Genomic DNA, 20,994 nt, shown 5'->3' with positions numbered 1-20,994 from the left:
GGAGAAATCTATTCCGAAACTTTTCCTAAAGAAGACCCACATCATTCCTGCTGTTAAGAGTATCTTCAAATTAACTTGTTTAAAAACTTCGGGTACCCAAACTTAAGCAAAAAACGTATTCAGGCCTAAATGCTTTAACATAGCTCTATACAATTGACCCATTTAAGAATTATCTAGCTCTCCAGCCAAGAGCTGGGAATTCTTGAACTGGAAAGCAGAACAATAGGCTTGAAAATCCGGCAGAGTCAGTCCCCCTTGCTTCAGCCTCCTCCAGATCTTGTTCCATGAGATCCCGGCTCCCCTGGATACCCATATAAAGCTTCCGACCCTCCCTTGCGATTTCTGCAAAAGCTTTTGGGGAAAGGAAGTGGTTTCGTTTTAAACAAGACAATCACCTTAGGAAGAACCAGCATCTAATTGATGTTCACTCTCCATAGTTACAGAGGTTTGAGGGTTTCCTCCATCTTGTAAGAACGGCATCTCTATCACGGTGTTGCTTGAACATGAAAGATCTTTGAAAAACAAGAGTCGAGGCCTTTGGCAAAACAGGTTCAGTTAGTTTGATTAAACATAGCAGCCGGAAGAACAGTTACAGGCACATGGTCAAATTTCAATCAATCTGTAGCAATCTTATATAAAGTTCATTATTGGCAGGATCATTTTTCTGGCGATCCTTGTATGGTGAGGAAAACAAGTTGCTGCCTCTGAAGTCATAAATAATTTTTAATAGATAATATAGGTGGGCCTCGACCTTGCATGGGCACAATGCGGCCAGTGGGTAATGTGTCCAGATGTCTGGCATGGGGATCATGTGATTGATGCGTTCTGCTTGGCCATATGCTCCTAACTAATGAGGCATCTGAATGTATGGTGTTTTAGGAGCACGCGTACCCCCTCCAGCCATGCATGCATTATTGGGAACAATCTCTGGCTGTGCGTACTTTATATACACAAGACTCCACCAGAAGCAGATGTAACCTGTTAGTCAGCCCCCCTCTCACTGAGCTGACCACCGCTCATAGACGACCCAATCTGAGGCTCTCCGTGAACTCACATGAAGCACGCTGGTCTCACTGAGCTATCTGTATTAGAACATCCACATCCTGTCGTAAGATAATAAAGGTACTTTTCGATATCGTTAGAGCTTTGTCTGTTGTGTATAAACAGTAACTCACACTGAGCTCTAGGCGGCAGGCGCTGCTCTTGATACTGAATCTTATTTCAAATACAGGTCTTATGTGATGTTCGTCCTTTGTTCCTGTTGCCGTCATTGCTCTGTAATACAAAGATGATGTGTGTGTTATTTATTACAGGTGTAATAATGTGAAGATTCAGTGCCCAGAGACGGTGAAGAGTTATAAAGGTAAATATCATTGTGACGATTAGCTCTGTATGTTACTGCTCATGAAAAGCATGTGGTATGGTATGGTTTTGTGTGGTATGGAATGGAATGTTATGTTTGTATGGTACGGGATAGGAAGGGATGTGGTAGTGTGTATGGTATGGTATTGTATGGTTTGGAACGTTCTGATTGGATGGGATGGTGCGGTGTGTTATGGGTTGGGACCATGGTATAATATGGTATGATGGGATGGTGTGGTGTGCTATGGAATGGGATGTGATGAGATGGGATGGTATTAAATGGTCATTTGCATTCAAAGGAATGGCATGGATTGGTGTGGTGTGCTAGGGAATGGTATGGCATGGAATGTTATGCTGGTATGGTATCTGGTAGGACGGGATTAGATGCAATTGGATGGTGTGGAATGGAGTTTTATGGAATGGTATGTTATGGTGGTATGGTATGGAATGATATGAGGGGATGGGATGGGATGATATGGGGTAGGATCCTAGTATATTATGGGATGGCATGGAATTGCACCTCAGAATTTGGTATTTACTGCATAACACATTCTGTATTCCAGAGGTCTAGGTCCAACAGTGACTGAACAGATGCTTCTACAATGACCCAGCGCATGCGCCTACACTTACCCAGCGCATGCACCTACACATACCTAGGGCAATTGCCTACACTGACCCAGTTTATGCACATACACTGACCTAGGGCATGCACCTACACTGACCTAGCAACTACACAGACCTAGTGGATGGACCTACACTGACCTAGGGCATGCACCTACACTGACGTAGTGTATGCATCTACACTGACCTAGCGCATGCACCTACACTGACCTCGCGCATGGGAGGGCCAGCAAGAGGTATTCCTTCTCCCTGTATCAACACAGCCTTTGCCTTTGACTCCACCTGTGAGTGGAAAGGTCTCATCCAATTGAGTCTTCCTCCCGAACTCGAATGGAATTTGACAGATCTATTGAAGAAATACCAGTGGTAATTTACTGTTTTGTTCCCTGGACAGGATCCTTGCCGTCCAAGCCTGAAAATTGAGGCTTAAAGCTGTTATTGTTGAAATTAAATGGTTGGTGCACCTCAACTATTACTTGCCTAACCTTGCCCTTTGTCAGGACAGTGTTTGGCTCTATTACACATTTAGCTGCCAGTGACCATTGGAATTAAGAACCAGTTCCTCAGGAACTTTATCCAGCTCAGACTGCAAAATCCCTAAGTCATTATGACTTCAATGAGTTGAACACCTGACTTTGCCTTCTCTCTATGGCTTGGAAGCTCCTTTTCGCCCAGTCTTCCCACTGGAAGGCAGATTTTTTAGTTTTAATTTCTGCTGAGGTAACAGACTTTAGAGCTATCTTCTAAATTTTGGGAGTTATTTCTGGAAAAACAGGTTAAGATGCACGTAGCTGGCTTGTAATCCACTTGCCTCCTTATGATATGTAAAGTGCTTAATTTGTGCTGGTGGTTTCCGGTGCTCAGCACCAGCACTTAATTGCCAGCATCGGGGCTTATGACTGTCTGTCACATGGTAGTGGTGTCTGCCAATTTCGGTAAGTTCACAACAACTTCTGTTTATTATTTCAGTTTACATTTCCAATTATTATATTTGCCTCCAAAGCCTTCTAATAACTTTGGTGGACTGTAATAGTATGAATTGTCACACTTTTAAGAGTGTGATGAATAGTAGTGTGCAGTGCTGCCTAGGGGAACGGATGGTGCAAGCTCTAGTGTCCTGTGGAGAGCCCCGGCACTACTTTTTTTTTTTTTTACAAATGAAGTACTGTTTAATGTCATTAAAGCAGTCACTGGATTCTTTAAAAAAAACTAATTTTGTCTCCTTTTCCCCCTGTACTATTTGGCTGGTAGTTGGAGCCTCTGGTATAATTGAAGGAAAGCCCCTTCTTGTTCTGTTGTAGCCTCTGCTTGCGTGGGTTTCATTATTTTTTTATATCAACCGATTGGAACACTTTTGTCTACGCCGAGCAGTTATTGGCTCCCCTCCTGTTCTTCCTGAGAGCATAGTGGGACTATCAACCACGCTATACTGAGGATCTAAAGTGTATATAATAGCTGTCGTGTGGTGAGTACCTTCGCGGGTTTTCCACTTTCTGAGCTGTCAGGGACTTAAAGATTACACTGCGCACCCCACGTAATCACAAGATGGTTCCTGGAATGCACAAAGTCACACACAAGTCTTTGCCCCAGCAAGGCTATTAGTGGGAAGGTTTTTGTTTGACTGGATATCTGGCGTGTTGGACGGTCAGCTACAGGTGCGGACCTCTGAAGGAGCATGCGGCACCGACCTTGTGCCAGCCGCTCCCGCGCCTCTCGGAGATTACCGCAGCACTGGCCATACCTGCAACCAGTAACGTAACGAAAGTTGAGGGGGGCCCGCATGCAAGGTACATGCAGGGGTCCCGTTCTGCGTTTAATCCGGAGCTCTCAGGCCTGAGTACTGTCCTGAGGGACCGCTGCTGCCCGAGGTCCCCCCTGCACCGCGGGGGCTTCGGGGGCCTGTGCTACGCCACTGCCTGCAACCACCTGCCTCCTGGGTTCTTTTTTTTTTTTTTTTTTTTTTTAATAAAACCTTTATTATCGTATGCACAGTACACAGCGTCTGCCTACAACCCAATCGGGCCGGCCGCTATGACAATCGACAATATTCCAGACCACCTTATGCTGCGGAAAAAGCCAGAAATAACATTACTACGGTGCATTGGCATGAAACATAGAAGAAGGATCATGTAGGTTTCATTTTTATAATTTTGATGAAATTTGAAACAGAAAACACAAACACTCACATGGTGGAAACAGTGTCTAGGGCACGGGGCGGGGGAAGGGGAAGATCAATTTGAAAGAATAAGGGCAGCCTTCTGGGGGGAGTGGAGACGGTGAAAAGGATTATTGGAAAGGAATAGTAGTCAGTCTAAAGGAACGTCAACTACGGGGACGAGGGGATAGTAGCAGTAAAATCAAGTGGTGGGGTACAAATGTCTCCACAGTATGCATTCCATTGTTACCAGATTCTACCCCATTTCCTGGGACGGCCCGAGCCTCATATACCGTCTTCTCCCGAAACATGCACCAGTCCATGTTTTCTCTCCAAGCACTTATCCCAGGTGGTCTGTGGGAGCCCCAGAGTTGTGCTATATCTCTCTTGGCAACCATGTTGCCCAGAGTGATCCAAAAGGTCTGAGCAGCCGTGCAATCCGTAGGCTCCCACACATTAAGCAGGCAGCGCCTCGCCTCAGGGAGGAGGGAGACCCCGGTGACTTGCCCCATTACATCATGCACTCTGGACCAGAAAGCGGCGATCACCGGACATTCCCATAGAATGTGAAGAAAGGTGCCATCCATACCACAGCCACGTTTATACAGCCCATCAGTCGAGAACCCCATCCGAACCAGAAGCGTACCAGTCATGTAAACTCGATGGAGGATCTTTAACTGCACAAAGCGAAGGCGGGCCGGAATAGCCACCTCCTTGGGGGAGGAAATCGCCGTTTGCCAGTCTTCATCATCTAATTCGAGGCCGTCTGCCGTCCAAGAGGTCCTAAGCCTCACCAGAAGATCAGCCCTGTTATTAATAAGTTTTTTATAAATTAGAGAAATCGTGCTGTCCGGCACATGGCCGTCCAGAATCCGATCCTCGAGCGGGGATGATTGGGGGAGTTCCGTCCCAGGGGGGAAAACAGAAAGCAACGCGTGGCGCACCTGAAGATAACGAAAATATTCCCTGTCATCCAGTTGATATTCCACCTTCAGGGCCTCGAAGGACTTAATTGTGCCTCTGGCCCAAAGATCCTCCACCTTGCTAATACCGATCATGTCCCATCTATCAAACCCTTTCGTTCGCCACAGGCCACCCAACCGCTCTGAGTCATATAACGGAGTCATTCGTGTCAATCTGTCACTCCAACCTGTGGCCACAGTCGCATCCTTCCAAGCACGCACGGCACATTTCGTAGGTCCAGTCAGGAGGCGGAGTGGTGCCTTCGAATATAAGGCCCTGTTGAAGTTGCCGCCCGGCAACAAGAGTTTATCCATAGCGAAGGCGGGAGTGGGCCCCGGGGAGTACGTCGCGTGGTTAATCGCGCTGAGCTGCAAGGCCCAGTAGTAACGTCTGATGTCCGGAAGGGCTATGCCACCATCGTACCACGGGAGCGTGAGTTTAGATAAGGAGATGCGAACTCGTCCGTCCCAAATTAACTGCCTCTGTAAACCTTCAACCTCGCGAAAGTAACGGGAGGGAACAGGATCAAAAAAATTCTGCAAGGCATACAAAAATCTGGGAAGGGACATCATTTTAAAAAGTGCTGCGCGTCCCAATGGGGACAGAGGCAAATCGCGCCACCTCCGAACATTCTGTTTGAGGCGACGAAGAGGAGCATAAAGGTTACGATCATACCGCACAGAGGAATCCATAGAAATGAAAACTCCCAAATATTTGAACCCTGTCTCTGCCACCTGGATCGGGAATCTACGGGGTAGCGGAGGCAGTTCCCCTGCTATAACATAAACACAGGATTTGGTCCAGTTAACAACAAGCCCCGAGTTCCTCCCAAAAGAGGTAAGAACATCAAAGAGCACGTTGAGGGATTTCTGAGGTGAGGTAAAATAGAGCAGAATATCATCCGCGTACAGAGAGACGCGATTCTCCAGGTCCGGTGCCCACCGGATCCCCTTAATCGAGAGCTCCCATCGAAGCCATGCCGCCAGTGGTTCCAATGCCAAAGCAAAAAGAAGTGGAGAGAGCGGGCAGCCCTGTCGGGTGCCACGCCCCAATGCGAACGGCCCGGAAACTCTGCCGTTAACTACTACTTGGGCCAACGGTTGTTCATACAGGAGCCGCACCCACGCGATAAAGTTAGGGCCAAAACCAAATTTCGAGAGGGCCGCCCACAAATATGGCCACTCTATGGTATCAAAAGCAATCGTGGCATCCAGGGAGGCCACGACAGCGGGTTCAGTAAGGGTCCCAGCTCTCGCGAGAACCCTGTGGAGTCTACGGAGATTGAGCGCCGTATTCCGATGGGGAATGAAACCGGACTGATCCGGATGGATCAGGTCACAGATAACTGTCAGTAAACGATTAGCGAGGACCTTAGCCAGGATCTTAGGCTCGGCGTTAAGCAACGAGATAGGGCGATATGAGGTGCACCGATCACGAGGTTTGGGGTCCTTGTAGATTATTATTATAGTGGCCAAACGCTGGTCGGAAGGGAGGCTGCCCGCCTCAAAAGCATCAACAAACATAGTACGAAGATGGGTCGCCATTTTGTCCAGACGCAGTTTGTATAACTCGATAGGTAAACCGTTGGGCCCCATAGCTTTACCTGATCGCAAGGACCGAATGGCAATGGCAATTTCATCCACCGTAAAAGGTGCATCTAGAGCGGAGCTATCCTCCTCCGACACACAGGGAAGCGCAATGTCCCGCAGAAGCAATCGGGAGTCAGACTTGTCTCGATCACTCACAGACCGGTATACTGTTTGAAAGTGGTCCACAAAACACTCAACAATCTCCCCCGGATCAGTCACACACACTCCATTCTCATGAGTTATCACGGGCACCACACGATTCAGTCGCTCAGATTTATCCAACCACGCCAACAACTTACTAGCCTTATCGCCCACATCATAGAGCCGGCCCAGCTGATTCATACGCATCACTTTAGCAGCGTCAGTCACCAGGGCCCTATAATCTGCCTGTTTCAACGCTAAGGAGTGCAAGATTGCAGGCGTATCGTCATCACCCAGGCCACTTTCAAGCGAAGTAATTTCCGCCTCAAGAGCTGACACAGTCTCTCTCCTGGCCTTCTTGTCAGCAGCAATAAAGGACAGCGCGGAGCCCCGTATGACGGACTTAAAGGCCTCCCACAGGATAGTAGGGGAAGAAACGGATCCCTCATTCTCGTCGAAGTAACTGTCAATGGCCTTAATCAGGTCTGAGCGAAGCTGGGGATTCCTAAAATGCCAGGGATGAAGAGGGGGGATCCTACCTCCAGAACAGTTTCCCACCGAAGCCTCAAGCAACAGGGGGGAATGGTCAGAGATACCCCTGGGAAGATGTCGGACCCCACGCACCAAGGAGGTATTAGCAGTCAACATCAGAAAATAATCAATCCTTGAAAGGCTGCCGTGGGCACCAGAGTGAAAAGTGTACTGGGATTGTGTAGGGTGCAACTGTGAGAAGTTGGCCTGGTATATAATGCTCACTAATTCTAGTGATCACTTTGTACCATGCCAAGCAACCCTTATGATGATTGGTTGTAAGTCAACCTTATAGACCAGTTATCCTAGTGGTAACGTGGACAAAGCAGTCTTAGGCTAAACTCTGAAAGGCATGTGAAGCCAGCTGTATTACCATACACAACCCCCTTGAATACCAAATGAAAGGACACCACACAGATATATATTGAAAATATATATTGATTTATTAACTAAAAGTATCCCCTGGACTCTTTATGAGCACAGAAGCACAAGCGTTAAACACAAGACAGTTTAAAATACACAAAAGTTGCACAATATGGATGAGCCCTAGGGGCCACCTAAACCATATACTAAGAAAGTGGTATAAGAGATACCAATCGGAACGGAAACAGGCCTAGGGCCTTGGGAATCGCTGGAGCTATTCGAGACTAGTAGTGACTAAGTCGGGAAAGGCCCGCGGGACTCGGGTGCAGTGTTTAAAGTGCACGCACTCACCAATGCAAAGTCTACGGTGCGTAAAAAGTACAAAGTTAGTTAGTTCGGAACCTTCCGAGTGACCTAGAAAGCTGAAACTTGAGACACAGGCCCTAGAGGTGTGTACCAGTGTAGGAACACCGGCGGAGCTGAGTTACCTCACCCACAGGAAGCGGGTGCATAGGGTCGAAGTAGTGTCGGGTTTCGTCACGCTGGTCGATGGTGCTTGGAGCTGAAGATGCTGCAGGCGGCTCGATGTGAAGAGTTCCGGTGGATCCAAGGGTGGATCCGAATATGTGAAGACCTGAAAGCAGAGGGGACAATGTTCAAAGTCACTAGCCAGTGACTACCGTGGAACCAGATTGGAACCAGGCGATGTCGGGTGCAAACAGGCGTTGAGGTGTAGCTTCTCTCTGCAGCCACGTGGACACCAGGGGTCGAGGACGTCCAGGAGTCGGTCACGAGCTGTCCCACGCAGGCTTCTCGCTGTTGGCGGTGTCGGCAACTTGATTGTAGCAAACAGGCCGTGGCTAATGCAAGCCACGCAGGAATCGAAAAAGGATTAACACTCGGACCAGCAAGGTCAGAGCGGGTGCCCCTTTTCACAGGAGCTAGGGCAAGTCTGGAGCAACCAGACCCGCGGTGTAGTTCGTAGTTGTAGTCGCCAAGATGGCCGCTGACCACGTGGCTAGTGGCCGGGATGGCGCGTCGAGTGGCACAATGCAAAAGGGCCCCACGCAGATCGTGGAGATGCTGGGGGGCTGATCTTCGGTGCAAGGGCTGCTCGGTGGTGGGGGTTCTCAGTCCCCAAAGCACAACGTCGAGGATGCCTCTGGTGCTGCGCTGTCAGCTCTTCGGGTGTCTTCCAAGAAGTCCGGTCCCACGTCTCTCGGTGCCTCCACGGGTCCCTTCTTTGCAGGGTCTGTGGATCGGGCTGTGAGAAGTCTGGGAGTCTGGGTCTTGTCAGGCTCTGGGCTCGGGCTCCGGCGGGAGGCGGCGGCAAAGCAGACGTCGATTAGCTGGTTGGTGCCTGTGTTCACAGGGTGGCCAATCCTAGGCCACAAGGGAGATTCTCTTCAGTCTTCTGTGCAGCAGAATGTCGAAGTCCAGTCTTCTTCTTTGTTTAAAGTTGATTTCAGGATGATCTGCTGTGCAATGGCACTGCTCCCACTCTTATTCCCAATCTGAGGGGTGGATCACCTACTAGGTCCCTCCTCTGGGTGGAACCAGGAAGGGGGGCGGTTACACCCCCTTTCCTTTGTCCAGCTCCTTGCCAGGCCTGGGTCTGGAAAGTCCCAGGACCGGTTTGGACTGGCTTATGCACGGGGACACCTTGTGTGCCCCGGGCATGTCTCAATCTATTCAGCCCTGTCCTACCCAATACACAAAACCCTGTCTGGGGTGGTGCTCGCACCTCCCAAGGCAGGAAACCCTTTGTCCAAGCCTCCCTCGCTGGAAGGACTCCCAGCAGCAGGGGGCCAGACTCGTGTCTGTGGTGGCAGCATCCATTTTGTGATGCTGAGGCTCTGGTTAACTTTAACCGGGGTTAAGGCTACACACATGTCGTGTCCCTCTAGAAGGGTGGAATGCTATCCCCGTCGACAGAACTGTCGAGGGGATAGTATTCCAATTCGTATGACACCTTACTCGACATGTTTTGATAAAGCCAAACCAAAGATATCATATAACCGTGAGGATTATAATGCACTTAAGAGTATATGGTATGGCAATATCCCGGAACAGCTTAGGGAGTGGTTCCTGACCGCTGCAGACAGGCTCAGCTCATGCTAGAGCACCATCTCACATATTTCCAAGCACTCTGCATCCAGGATTGAAGAGGCCTTCCATAGGAGTGGCTGATAGGAACATATGTGTCCAGTTTAAGGGTAGATATAGGGATACTATATCTAAGTAAGAGGTGATTACACCAACTTACCCCAGCTGAGTGATCAGCCAATTGTGTCAAATATGGGGGCCAGGCCAGGGGTGGCACAATACATGCTGCAGCCCCTGGTAGGCCTTGGAAACACCTATGCCCTGGGTACCTAGGGTACACTGTTACAGGGGCCAATAAGGTGAACCAGTTCCAATTGTGTATGCACCTAAGGTACATGGAGTCCATTTTAAGGAGAGAGCAATCAGCCTGGGGCCCTGAATAGCAGGATCCCAGGCCAACTATGTCAAAAACCAGCTAAACACTAGGCAAAAAGTTTGGGGGTAACCATAGTCAGATATCCACCTTCCTACATAACCCCCCCACCCCCAAACGAAAGGAGATAAGGCTATCCTTGATCAGGTAAGCCTATATTGCCTAAGTGGCCATATAAGGAAGTACCAGCTCTGGCTTGGTAACCCCCTGTCTCATGGTCCACTAAGCAATCCCTCACCCTAAGGGTATCTGAGGGTCTCCACCATAGGGACTCTCTACCTGTGGTGTGTCTTTGCAAGGTTAAAGGCTGGTGTTGGGATGGAGTACTGAAGTGAGATTCCTCTGTAGGACTCAGCTTCCTCCAATCACTCTCCACCATGTGTGCCTTTCTTTCCTTGACTGAGTTGCACTGTGCTCTCAGGGTCAACCTCTGGCTACCTAAAGCTGGAGGCCGAGTCCCTCTGTTTGGCTTACTGGAGGGACAGTTCAGGTTTGGGCCCTTAGGGTCCCAGGTTTGGCTGTGCCCAACAATATCCATCTGGGGGAGGTCCCTAACTACTTTTAAGGGGGATACCTCAGGAGTTTTTAAAGTTTGCACCTCACTAGGGCTACTAGTTTCGGTGCCCCTAATCTGTTGATGGGGGTACTTTATTTGACAGGGGGCCCTTTGGGTCTCACTGTCCTTCTTGTCCTCTGCAGCCCTGGGCTGAGTAAGGCAAGGTAGAGAGGGGCAGGTTACCTGCTCCAGACTGGGTCCCACCTGAAAAGGGTCCACTGCCATCAGAGGCTCTGTCAGGCCAGGCCTAACAACCTCTGGGACAGTTCCTTCATCAGGAGTAAGATCAGTTCCCTGAGGAGGCTGATCCTTTCCTAAAGTCTGGTGGGAGGGAGATTTCTCTTCCTCCTCAATGCTCTCAGTTTGGGTGGAGTGATCCATCATTTCAGGCTTCACTACCCAGGTATCAGTTTGAGTTTGGGCTGTGGCCATCACAGCCCCACCAACCTTTTCAGGAGGAGACTCAGTTTGGGTATGGGCTGTTACCAGTACAGCCCTGCTACTCTTTTCAGGAGGGAAGTTAGCTAAAGATGGGGCTGAGGTTTGCTCAGCCCTCCCAACCTTTTCAGGAAGGACATCTTGGATTGGGGCTGTAGCCATCACAGCCCCACTAACCTTTCCATGGAGATTTACCATTCTAGAATGGGTTTGCTGTTCAACCTCAGCCCAGGCTGAGATTTCCAAATCATTACCCAGTAGGCAATCTACAGGCAAGTTTGCTGACACTGCCACTCTCTTTGGGCCAGTGACACCCCCCAGCTAAGATTGACTACTGCCATGGGATGATTGGTTTCTATGCCATCAATGTTTGTCACCTGATATCTGGCATCAGGTAAAAGTTGCCTTGAGGGGGCTAGACATTCAGCCACCATGGTGATGCTAGCCCCTGTGTCTCTGAAGGCCTCAACTTTCAAGCCATTGATGAGGGGCTCCTGTCTATACTTGCTCAAAGTGTTTGGGCAAGCTGTGAAATTGGCAAACCCCATGCCAGTCTCATAGACAAGAGTATCTGAGTTAGGGGACCTGGATAGGCCAGAGTCCACCTGTCCTCCAAAAGTAAACCCACCCAAATTCTTGGGGGTGCTCCCACCACCTGGGGGACCACTGCTAACAGTGACAGGGGGTGTTGGAGCCTTACCTGGAGGTATATTCTCCTTGTTGCCATTCTTGGGACAAAAGCTGTCTGTTTTGTAATGCCCAACCTGTTTACAGGTATGACAATAAGGCTTTTTCTGGGTTGAAGAAGTGTCCTGGGACCCACCCCCATTCTTGGAGTTTTGGGGCCCTGGGGAAGTCTTTTCCTTACTTTTATCCCTACCCTTCTCTTGAGGCTTGGTAGTCTCTTTCTTTTGGTCACCACCCTGGTTCTTAGGCCTGATCCTGGTTCTGACCCATTTGTCTGCCCTCCTACCCAATTCTTGTGGGGAGGTCAGATCAGAGTCAACCAGGTGCTGATGTAGAAGCTGATTTTGACAATTACTTAAGATTTGCTCTCTCATAATTAAATTATACAATCCTGTATAGTCAGTAACCTTACTTCCCAGCAACCAGCCCTCCAGAGCCTTAGTGGCACATTCAACAAATTCAGACCAGTCCTGAGTCTGTGTCTTCTGGGTATCTCTGAACATTAACCTGTACTGTTCAGTGGTTAAGCCTAACCCATCAATCAGAGCACTCTTCAGGACCATGTAGTTTCTAGAATCCCCATCACTAACTGTGAGGAGTCTGTCTCTGCCTCTACCTTCAAAGGAGAGCCACAAGATTGCTGCCCACTGCTCCTGAGGGATCTGCTGTACTCTGCAGGCTCTCTCAAGTGCAGTCATCCATTTGTGGATATCATCCCCAGCTTTGTAGGGGGGCACAATCTTACTCAGGTTTCTGTTATCAAAAGACCTGTCTTTATCCTTGTGGATATTGCTGCCACCAGTGGGTTCTATTACCCCACTCTCTCTAGGCTGTCTTGCTCTAGCAAGTTTCTCTTGGGCCAGGGCGACCTCTAACTCTTGTCTCTGGATCCTCAATTCAGCCTCTCTCACTTTGGACTCATGTTCCCTTCTCTGAGGGCTAGTCATCTCCCTTCTGGAGTGACCATGAGAACCTCTAGAAGCATGGGAGTTGTCAGAGTCACCTGAGTGAGTCCTTCTCCTCCTAGGCTTCTGGTTAAGTCCACCTGGGGGTCTGAATGGGTTGTTCCCAGATTCAGTCCCAAATAGGCTTAAGTTAGCCTGGTTCAGTCTACTGACCAGCACCTGACTATTTCTGTCATCATCTGACTCACTGCTCCCCCCTTCTGTCTCTTCTTCCTCTTCCTCCTCCTCATCTACCTGAGGAGCTCCAGTGATGGGGGCTTCCTCATCTACCAGGATTATAGGGACAGGGGCTTCTACAGTGTCATCCTCTGAAGGATGGCCTCCATCAGCATTCCCTGTGGGGTCTGCCTTAGAGGTCTTTAGAGTCTCAGACTGGTCCAAGATCTCTCTAAGGTGGTCTGTGGTAGGGAAAGGCCCTGTCCTCAGACCCCTTAAGACACAAAGCTGTCTTAATTCCTTAAAGGAAAAAATAGCAAATTTGGATGGTGCCCTTGGAGGGTCACTCTCAACAGGGATGTTCCCAGTGGAACCCTCTGCTCCAGACATTGCTCTAGTGTGGGTGGATGTGTTGCAATCTACCTACACTGGTGTTTACCTACTAAACCTATCTAGTAGTTGTAGTCAGGGTGTGCTACTCCCTTTGCTCTACAACAACTAAGTTCAGTAGAACTTAAGTATACTAGTCTTGTTTTATATGTACCTAGCAGGTACCTGTATGATCTTTCAAGTGATAATCTCAAAGATTGTAATGGTAAAATAACAGCAAGCTCAGATCCCAATCCGCTGCTCACCAATGCGAGAAGTTGGCCTGGTATATAATGCTCACTAATTCTAGTGATCACTTTGTACCATGCCAAGCAACCCTTATGATTATTGGTTGTAAGTCAACCTTATAGACCAGTTATCCTAGTGGTAACGTGGACAAAGCAGTCTTAGGCTAAACTCTGAAAGGCATGTGAAGCTAGCTGTATTACCATACACAACCCCCTTGAATACCAAATGAAAGGACACCACACAGATATATATTGAAAATATATATTGATTTATTAACTAAAAGTATCCCCTGGACTCTTTATGAGCACAGAAGCACAAGCGTTAAACACAAGACAGTTTAAAATACACAAAAGTTGCACAATATGGATGAGCCCTAGGGGCCACCTAAACCATATACTAAGAAAGTGGTATAAGAGATACCAATCGGAACGGAAATAGGCCTAGGGCCTTGGGAATCGCTGGAGCTATTCGAGACTAGCAGTGACTAAGTCGGGAAAGGCCCGCGGGACTCGGGTGCAGTGTTCAAAAGTGCACGCACTCACCAATGCAAAGTCTATGGTGCGTAAAAAGTACAAAGTTAGTTAGTTCGGAACCTTCCGAGTGACCTAGAAAGCTGAAACTTGAGACACAGGCCCTAGAGGTGTGTACCAGTGTAGGAACACCGGCGGAGCTGAGTTACCTCACCCACAGGAAGCGGGTGCATAGGGTCGAAGTAGTGTTGGGTTTCGTCACGCTGGTTGATGGTGCTTGGAGCTGAAGATGCTGCAGGCGGCTCGATGTGAAGAGTTCCGGTGGATCCAAGGGTGGATCCGAAGATGTGAAGACCTGAAAGCAGAGGGGACAATGTTCAAAGTCACTAGCCAGTGACTACCGTGGAACCAGATTGGAACCAGGCGATGTCGGGTGCAAACAGGCGTTGAGGTGTAGCTTCTCTCTGCAGCCACGTGGACACCGGGGGTCGAGGACGTCCAGGAGTCGGTCACGAGCTGTCCCACGCAGGCTTCTCGCTGTTGGCGGTGTCAGCAACTTGATTGTAGCAAACAGGCCGTGGCTAATGCAAGCCACGCAGGAATCGAAAAAGGCTTAACACTCGGACCAGCAAGGTCAGAGCGGATGCCCCTTTTCACAGGAGCTAGGGTAAGTCTGGAGCAACCAGACCCGCGGTGTAGTTCGTAGTTGTAGTCGCCAAGATGGCCGCTGACCACGTGGCTAGTGGCCGGGATGGCGCGTCGAGTGGCACAATGCAAAAGGGCCCCACGCAGATCGTGGAGATGCTGGGGGGCTGATCTTCGGTGCAAGGGCTGCTCGGTGGTGGGGGTTCTCAGTCCCCAAAGCACAACATCGAGGATGCCTCTGGTGCTGCGCTGTCAGCTCTTCGGGTGTCTTCCAAGAAGTCCGGTCCCACGTCTCTCGGTGCCTCCACGGGTCCCTTCTTTGCAGGGTCTGTGGATCGGGCTGTGAGAAGTCTGGGAGTCTGGGTCTTGTCAGGCTCTGGGCTCGGGCTCCGGCGGAAGGCGGCGGCAAAGCAGACGGCGATTTTCTGGTTGGTGCCTGTGTTCACAGGGTGGCCACTCCTAGGCCACAAGGGAGATTCTCTTCAGTCTTCTGTGCAGCAGAATGTCGAAGTCCAGTCTTCTTCTTTGTTTAAAGTTGATTTCAGGATGATCTGCTGTGCAATGTCACTGCTCCCACTCTTATTCCCAATCTGAGGGGTGGATCACCTACTAGGTCCCTCCTCTGGGTGGAACCAGGAAGGGGGGCGGTTACACCCCCTTTCCTTTGTCCAGCACCTCGCCAGGCCTGGGTCTGGAAAGTCCCAGGACCGGTTTGGACTGGCTTATGCACGGGGACACCTTGTGTGCCCCAGGGCATGTCTCAATCTATTCAGCCCTGTCCTACCCAATACACAAAACCCTGTCTGGGGTGGTGCTCGCACCTCCCAAGGCAGGAAACCCTTTGTCCAAGCCTCCCTCGCTGGAAGGACTCCCAGCAGCAGGGGGTCAGACTCGTGTCTGTGGTGGCAGCATCCATTTTGTGATGCTGAGGCTCTGGTTAACTTTAACCGGGGTTAAGGCTACACACGTCGTGTCCCTCTAGAAGGGTGGAATGCTATCCCCGTCGACAGAACTGTCGAGGGGATAGTATTCCAATTCGTATGACACCTTACTCGACATATTTTGGTAAAGCCAAACCAAAGATAGCATATAACCGCGAGGATTATAATGCACTTAAGAGTATATGGTATGGCAATATCCCGGAACAGCTTAGGGAGTGGTTCCTGACAGCTGCAGACAGGCTCAGCTCATGCTAGAGCACCATCTCACATATTTCCAAGCACTCTGCATCCAGGATTGAAGAGGCCTTCCATAGGAGTGGCTGATAGAAACATATGTGTCCAGTTTAAGGGTAGATAGGGATTACACCAACTTACCCCAGCTGAGTGATCAGCCAGTTGTGTCAAATATGGGGGCCAGGCCAGGGGTGGCACAATACATGCTGCAGCCCCTGGTAGGCCTTGGAAACACCTATGCCCTGGGTACCTAGGGTACACTGTTACAGGGGCCAATAAGGTGAACCAGTTCCAATTGTGTATGCACCTAAGGTACATGGAGTCCATTTTAAGGAGAGAGCAATCAGCCTGGGGCCCTAAATAGCAGGATCCCAGGCCAACTATGTCAAAAACCAGCTAAACACTAGGCAAAAAGTTTGGGGGTAACCATAGTCAGATATCCACCTTCCTACAGCAACATCCGCCAAACATCCACCAACCCAAAAGTCTCAATCAACTCCGTCAGCCACAGCTGGGACGAGGGCAAAACCCTGGGAGGCAGCCGATCACATTCACCCGAAACCACCAAATTAAAGTCCCCACCCATTATAAGGACACCGTCTGGAAGCCCTAAGAGGGTCCTACCAAGGTCAGCATATGTAGTAGCCTGGAGTCCCGGGGGAACATAAACAGCCACAATTACAATCAGCATTCCCTCCCACCTCCCGGAAACAGCAGCATAGCGGCCCCGATCGTCAAGTGTGACTTCGTCTATCTCAAGGGGCAGGGAGGATTTCACCATTATGCCAACCCCCCGGGAACCGGAAGTGAAACCCGCATGTGCCACCAGTCGGTAACCACGGCGATCCAGGGCCTTACAAGCATTCCCTATCAAGTGGGTCTCCTGCAGCAAAACTACATCAGGGGAGTGACGTCTAATAAATTGGAGCACAATACCCCGCTTAATCCTGTCTCCCAGACCATTAACGTTCCAAGACAACACTTTCATATCACCCCCCCCCCCCCATCCCCGCAGAACCTCCAAACCACCCTCTCCCGAAACCCCAGAACTAAGGATACGAACAAATGAAAAAACACCATGTGAGAAACCATATACAAAACACAAAGAACAACCCAGACCACCCCCCCCACCCCCAACCAAGAACCCGTTTCAACACCCCCCACCCTGCACCCCTGCTGATTTAGAAGCCACCCCAAACTGCAGTGTGCCTGTCGCCCCTTCATCAAATTCTACACAAAGAACCCCTGAGGAGGAAGGGAGAGACAATCCCACCCCGCCCCACCCCCGGGCATAATAGTAAAAGCATATACACGATACTCTATAGTACTACGACCCAGGATTGAACCTCAGGAACCAGAATGTCACTCTTGTGCCGATGGAACCTCCGTCCGCGCCTCCAGGGCCTCCGCTCTCGGTGTTCTCCTTGGGCAATGAGTCCAACCAGTCGCTAACACTGTCCGGTTGATCAAAAAAGAAAGTACGTTCCCTGTATTCAATGCGAAGACGAGCTGGGAACAGCATCGCGTACTTAAGTCCCAAGTCCCGCAATCGACGTTTCACACCCAGGAATCCCGATCGTTGCCGCTGCACCTGAGGAGTGAAGTCTGGGTAGATGGAAATGAAGCTGTTCTCGAATTTCAGCGGACCATGTCTACGAGAGGCCTGAAGGATGGCGTCCCGGTCCCGAAAGTGGAATAGCCTAGCAATGATAGGCCTCGGGGGTGCCCCCGGCTTGGTCTGTCCACCCGGGAAGCGGTACGCACGCTCGACCGCAAAGAATTTACTAAGGCCTGCGGGAGCAAGCTTGGTCACAATCAACTCCTCGACCAAGAGATCGATAGAAGCAGCACCACTGTCCTCCGGTACCCCGACTAGGCGAATTTTGTTCCGTCGGGCCCTGTTATCATACTCCTCCAGACGGCTGGCCAGTAGATCGTGCGATGACCGCGAATTACCGATCTCTGATTGTGCTTCTGCCATGTCGGTAACCAAACTTGTGGCTTTGAGGTCCAAGGCTTTGACCCTCTCATTGGTCTTAGCCAAGTCAGCTCGAATAAGAGTAACATCCACCGCCACCGTGTCAATCTTGGATACGATGGCTTCGTATTGTTGACCCATGTCCGTCTTGATCCCAGCAATGGCGGCCATGAGATCTTGAAGGGACACCTCCGATGTAGCTACCAGGTCCGTCTTCGGGTCCTCAAGACTACGGCTGGCAGCATTGGGGGAGCCTCTTGGTTGAGTGTAGCGGTCCATTACGTTGTTTTGGACCGATCCCCCACGGGTAGTCACCTTCGTCCTGCGTTTCTCCGTCTCGGGTTTAGCCACCATATTGGAATCAGCACCCCGAAGGGTCTTCCTGGACCTGGTGAAAATGGCAGCGTTCCGCCGGTCTCCAAAACAGGGCTTAGGCGAAGAATCACATCCTGCCGGCCCAGGACTATAGTCAAAAAGCACAGCTAGCTAGACCACCAGAGCCAGGAATGTGAACTGCTCCCTAGGTAGGCAGCTCGGAGGCAGAGGAACCGAAAGTGAAAGCGACAACGTCACCGGTTGAGCAGATGCCAAGCGACCGTTGTTGTTGAATCACATCTCGGCCATCCAGAGCAGCAGAGACCCCGGTCTCGTCCGGGGCTAGGCCAGAAAACGTAGGACGATGTAGAGATGGTTCCCAGAGTCCGATCTCAGCCCTGAAAAGTGCAGCAGCATCAGCAAGAGTAGTACTTCAAAAGCCCATCAAAATAATCAGGATATCAAAAGGATAGATCGATGAGGGCGGCGCGGGTCCCGGGAGCTCTCTGCTCACGCAACCATCTTGGATGACTGCGTAGCTCCTCCGCCTCCTGGGTTCTTGAGCATAATCCCCAGCTTTAGTTGCTTCCAGCGTCACTACCTTCTCATTGCCCCTGTGTCCTCGCTGTTTCACCAGCCGCACTCCTTGACTTAGACTGAATATCCCAGCCGCAAAGTGGCCGATGCTGAATAGAGCGAGCCTGAGCATGATAAACGTCTCAAGCAAGGCCACACTACGACCAATGCAGCCCACGCCGGTGTCTTGCTGCTGGAGCCCTACTGCTGAAACCTCACTGCCAAGGTCCTGCTGGGACCGCACAAACAACTTCCTCTTCGGAGGGTAGCCGTGGGGATACCAGCGCAGGCTGGTACAAGCTCCAAGCTCTAAAGTCCAGCAATGCACCCAAACTGGAGCAAGGGCCGGAGGCTCACAAGAGCTGAAGCTCTCCGATCCGCTCCAAGGATTGCGGTGCGTCCTCGCATCACTCGCGTCACTTCCGTTTCCCTTGTGATCGAATCGCCAGTAACACTCCGGGTAGCTCTGTCACTCATTACCATCTAATACAGTGCATTGACTAGTATTGTATACCTTCTAGTAGCTCTACTACTCTGTGCCATATAACGCAGTGTACTGGGTAGTAAAGTATACCTTGGAGTAGCTCTGTCACTCTTTGCCTTCTGATGCAGAGTACTGACTAGTACTTTATACATTCTAGTAGCTCTCCTACTCTGTACCGTATATTATATAGTACTGACTAGTATGGTACACCTTGGAGTAGCTCTGTCACTCTGTGTCATCTAATTTAATGTACTGACTACTGTACTGTAGTTCCTATATTCCCAATAGGCTCTTCGCAATGGAATAGTGTATCCTGTAGTTTAGACGTAGGACTGAAGTCGACTAGGTCTCTTCGGAATATACTAGACTTAATTGTGTGTGTGCCAGCTAGCTCAGAGGTCAATAGAAACTTTCTCGAATTAACAAGAAGGGATTAGTTTCTGACAACCGCTTAAAACATGACAACTTTTTTTCCAAAGAATAAGAAATGTATCTCTAGAGTCGTGGAAACAATACATAGTTATTTCACTCAGTCAATTGTGCATGCTTCGTTTCACAAGAGGTGCAGAGAAAATAGAGAGACAGGCTTTTTCAATAAAATGTATTTATTGAACAGTCTTCTTTCTCAAGCATAAGAAATTAACTGCTGTGATCGTAATACTTGTAAAGTACAAAGCGTACAGTACGAAGAGTATTATAAAATAATACTGTAAAAGCATGATATGGTTTCTAAGCCATAAAGTATATAAAATACATTTATTGATAAATAATGACTAAAAGTACTCAACTGGTGCTTCTAAAATACGCCTACCCCGGTGTACCTAACCTAGGTCTAGTACAAGAGAAGAAGTAAGTGAGGTGTAGCTTAGTTTCAGTATTCTTTGCCAAGAATCTAATCCAAGAATTCTCTAAGGGTCTAATCAGCTCCGTACCTTGGTTTTAGAATGTAGGAGGTCTGGTATCTCTCTCTCAGGACTCTTTATTTCCCCGCGACCCGCAAGGGTAGCCTGGAAACACTGGAGCTGGATTTCCCGGCTGGAGATAGTACAGATTCTCTCAGTGCGTCAGCTGGAGGGTCGGCTTCCTTCGGCACTTGCTGCAGCAGGGCACGTCGGGCAAGTAGGTGGTCGATCTGCTCCAAACCACCGTGTGTTTGTTTGGACAAGTGTGGAAATATTTATACCTTGAAGGTGCCGAGTTTGACGTAAGATTGGACATAATAACGTCATTAAAGACTTCATTCTCTGAAAACTCAGTGAGTTCTTGGATAAATTAATATTCATACAGGGGCAAGTCCCTGACTGCTGAAGGCGGGTTTTTCCAAGAAATCGTCGTAGATTTTCGGAACTAGTGGAAGTAGCCAAGCCGTATTAGGACTACACGAGCTATGTCTTAATACGGCTATGATTTCTATGCCTATATAAGGATACGGTATTTTATACCTATATAAGGGCATGTATCGGGATTTTTACACTAGGGTCCTAAAACGCTTTACAGCACTACAACAGTTTACCTTCTAATAGCTCTGTCGCTCTGTAACATTTTTATGCAGTGTACTGACTATTACAGTACACCTTCTAGTAGCTCTCTTACTCTGTATCATCCAATGCAGTGTACTGACTAGAACCGTTTACTTTGGTGTAGCTCTGTCACTCCGTACCATCTAATTTAATGTACTGACTACAAACGTTTAATTTCTAATAGCTTGGCACTCTGTAATATTTTTA

The 20,994-nt window shown here is 49.4% G+C and overlaps 2 protein-coding genes across 2 annotated transcripts in view; both read left to right on the top strand.

Annotated features, from left to right (window-relative positions):
• LOC147710147 (E3 ubiquitin-protein ligase TRIM39-like) overlaps positions 1-20,994 on the top strand; it is an 80,744-nt gene that overhangs the window by 54,770 nt on the left and 4,980 nt on the right. The window contains exon 5 of the mRNA XM_086920846.1: positions 1,314-1,363. Coding sequence (XP_086776972.1) covers positions 1,314-1,363 — 50 coding nt within the window. The remainder of the gene's footprint in view (positions 1-1,313; positions 1,364-20,994) is intronic.
• The window catches only part of LOC147710148 (E3 ubiquitin-protein ligase TRIM39-like), a 450,821-nt gene that overhangs the window by 424,941 nt on the left and 4,886 nt on the right, over positions 1-20,994 (top strand). The window lies entirely within an intron of this gene.

Source organism: Lissotriton vulgaris, chromosome 5 (genome assembly GCF_964263255.1).
Source record: "Lissotriton vulgaris chromosome 5, aLisVul1.2, whole genome shotgun sequence".
Taxonomy (NCBI): Eukaryota; Metazoa; Chordata; class Amphibia; order Caudata; family Salamandridae; genus Lissotriton; species Lissotriton vulgaris.
Note: the sequence above shows the minus strand (reverse complement) of the source record. Positions and strands in the feature narration are given on the sequence as shown.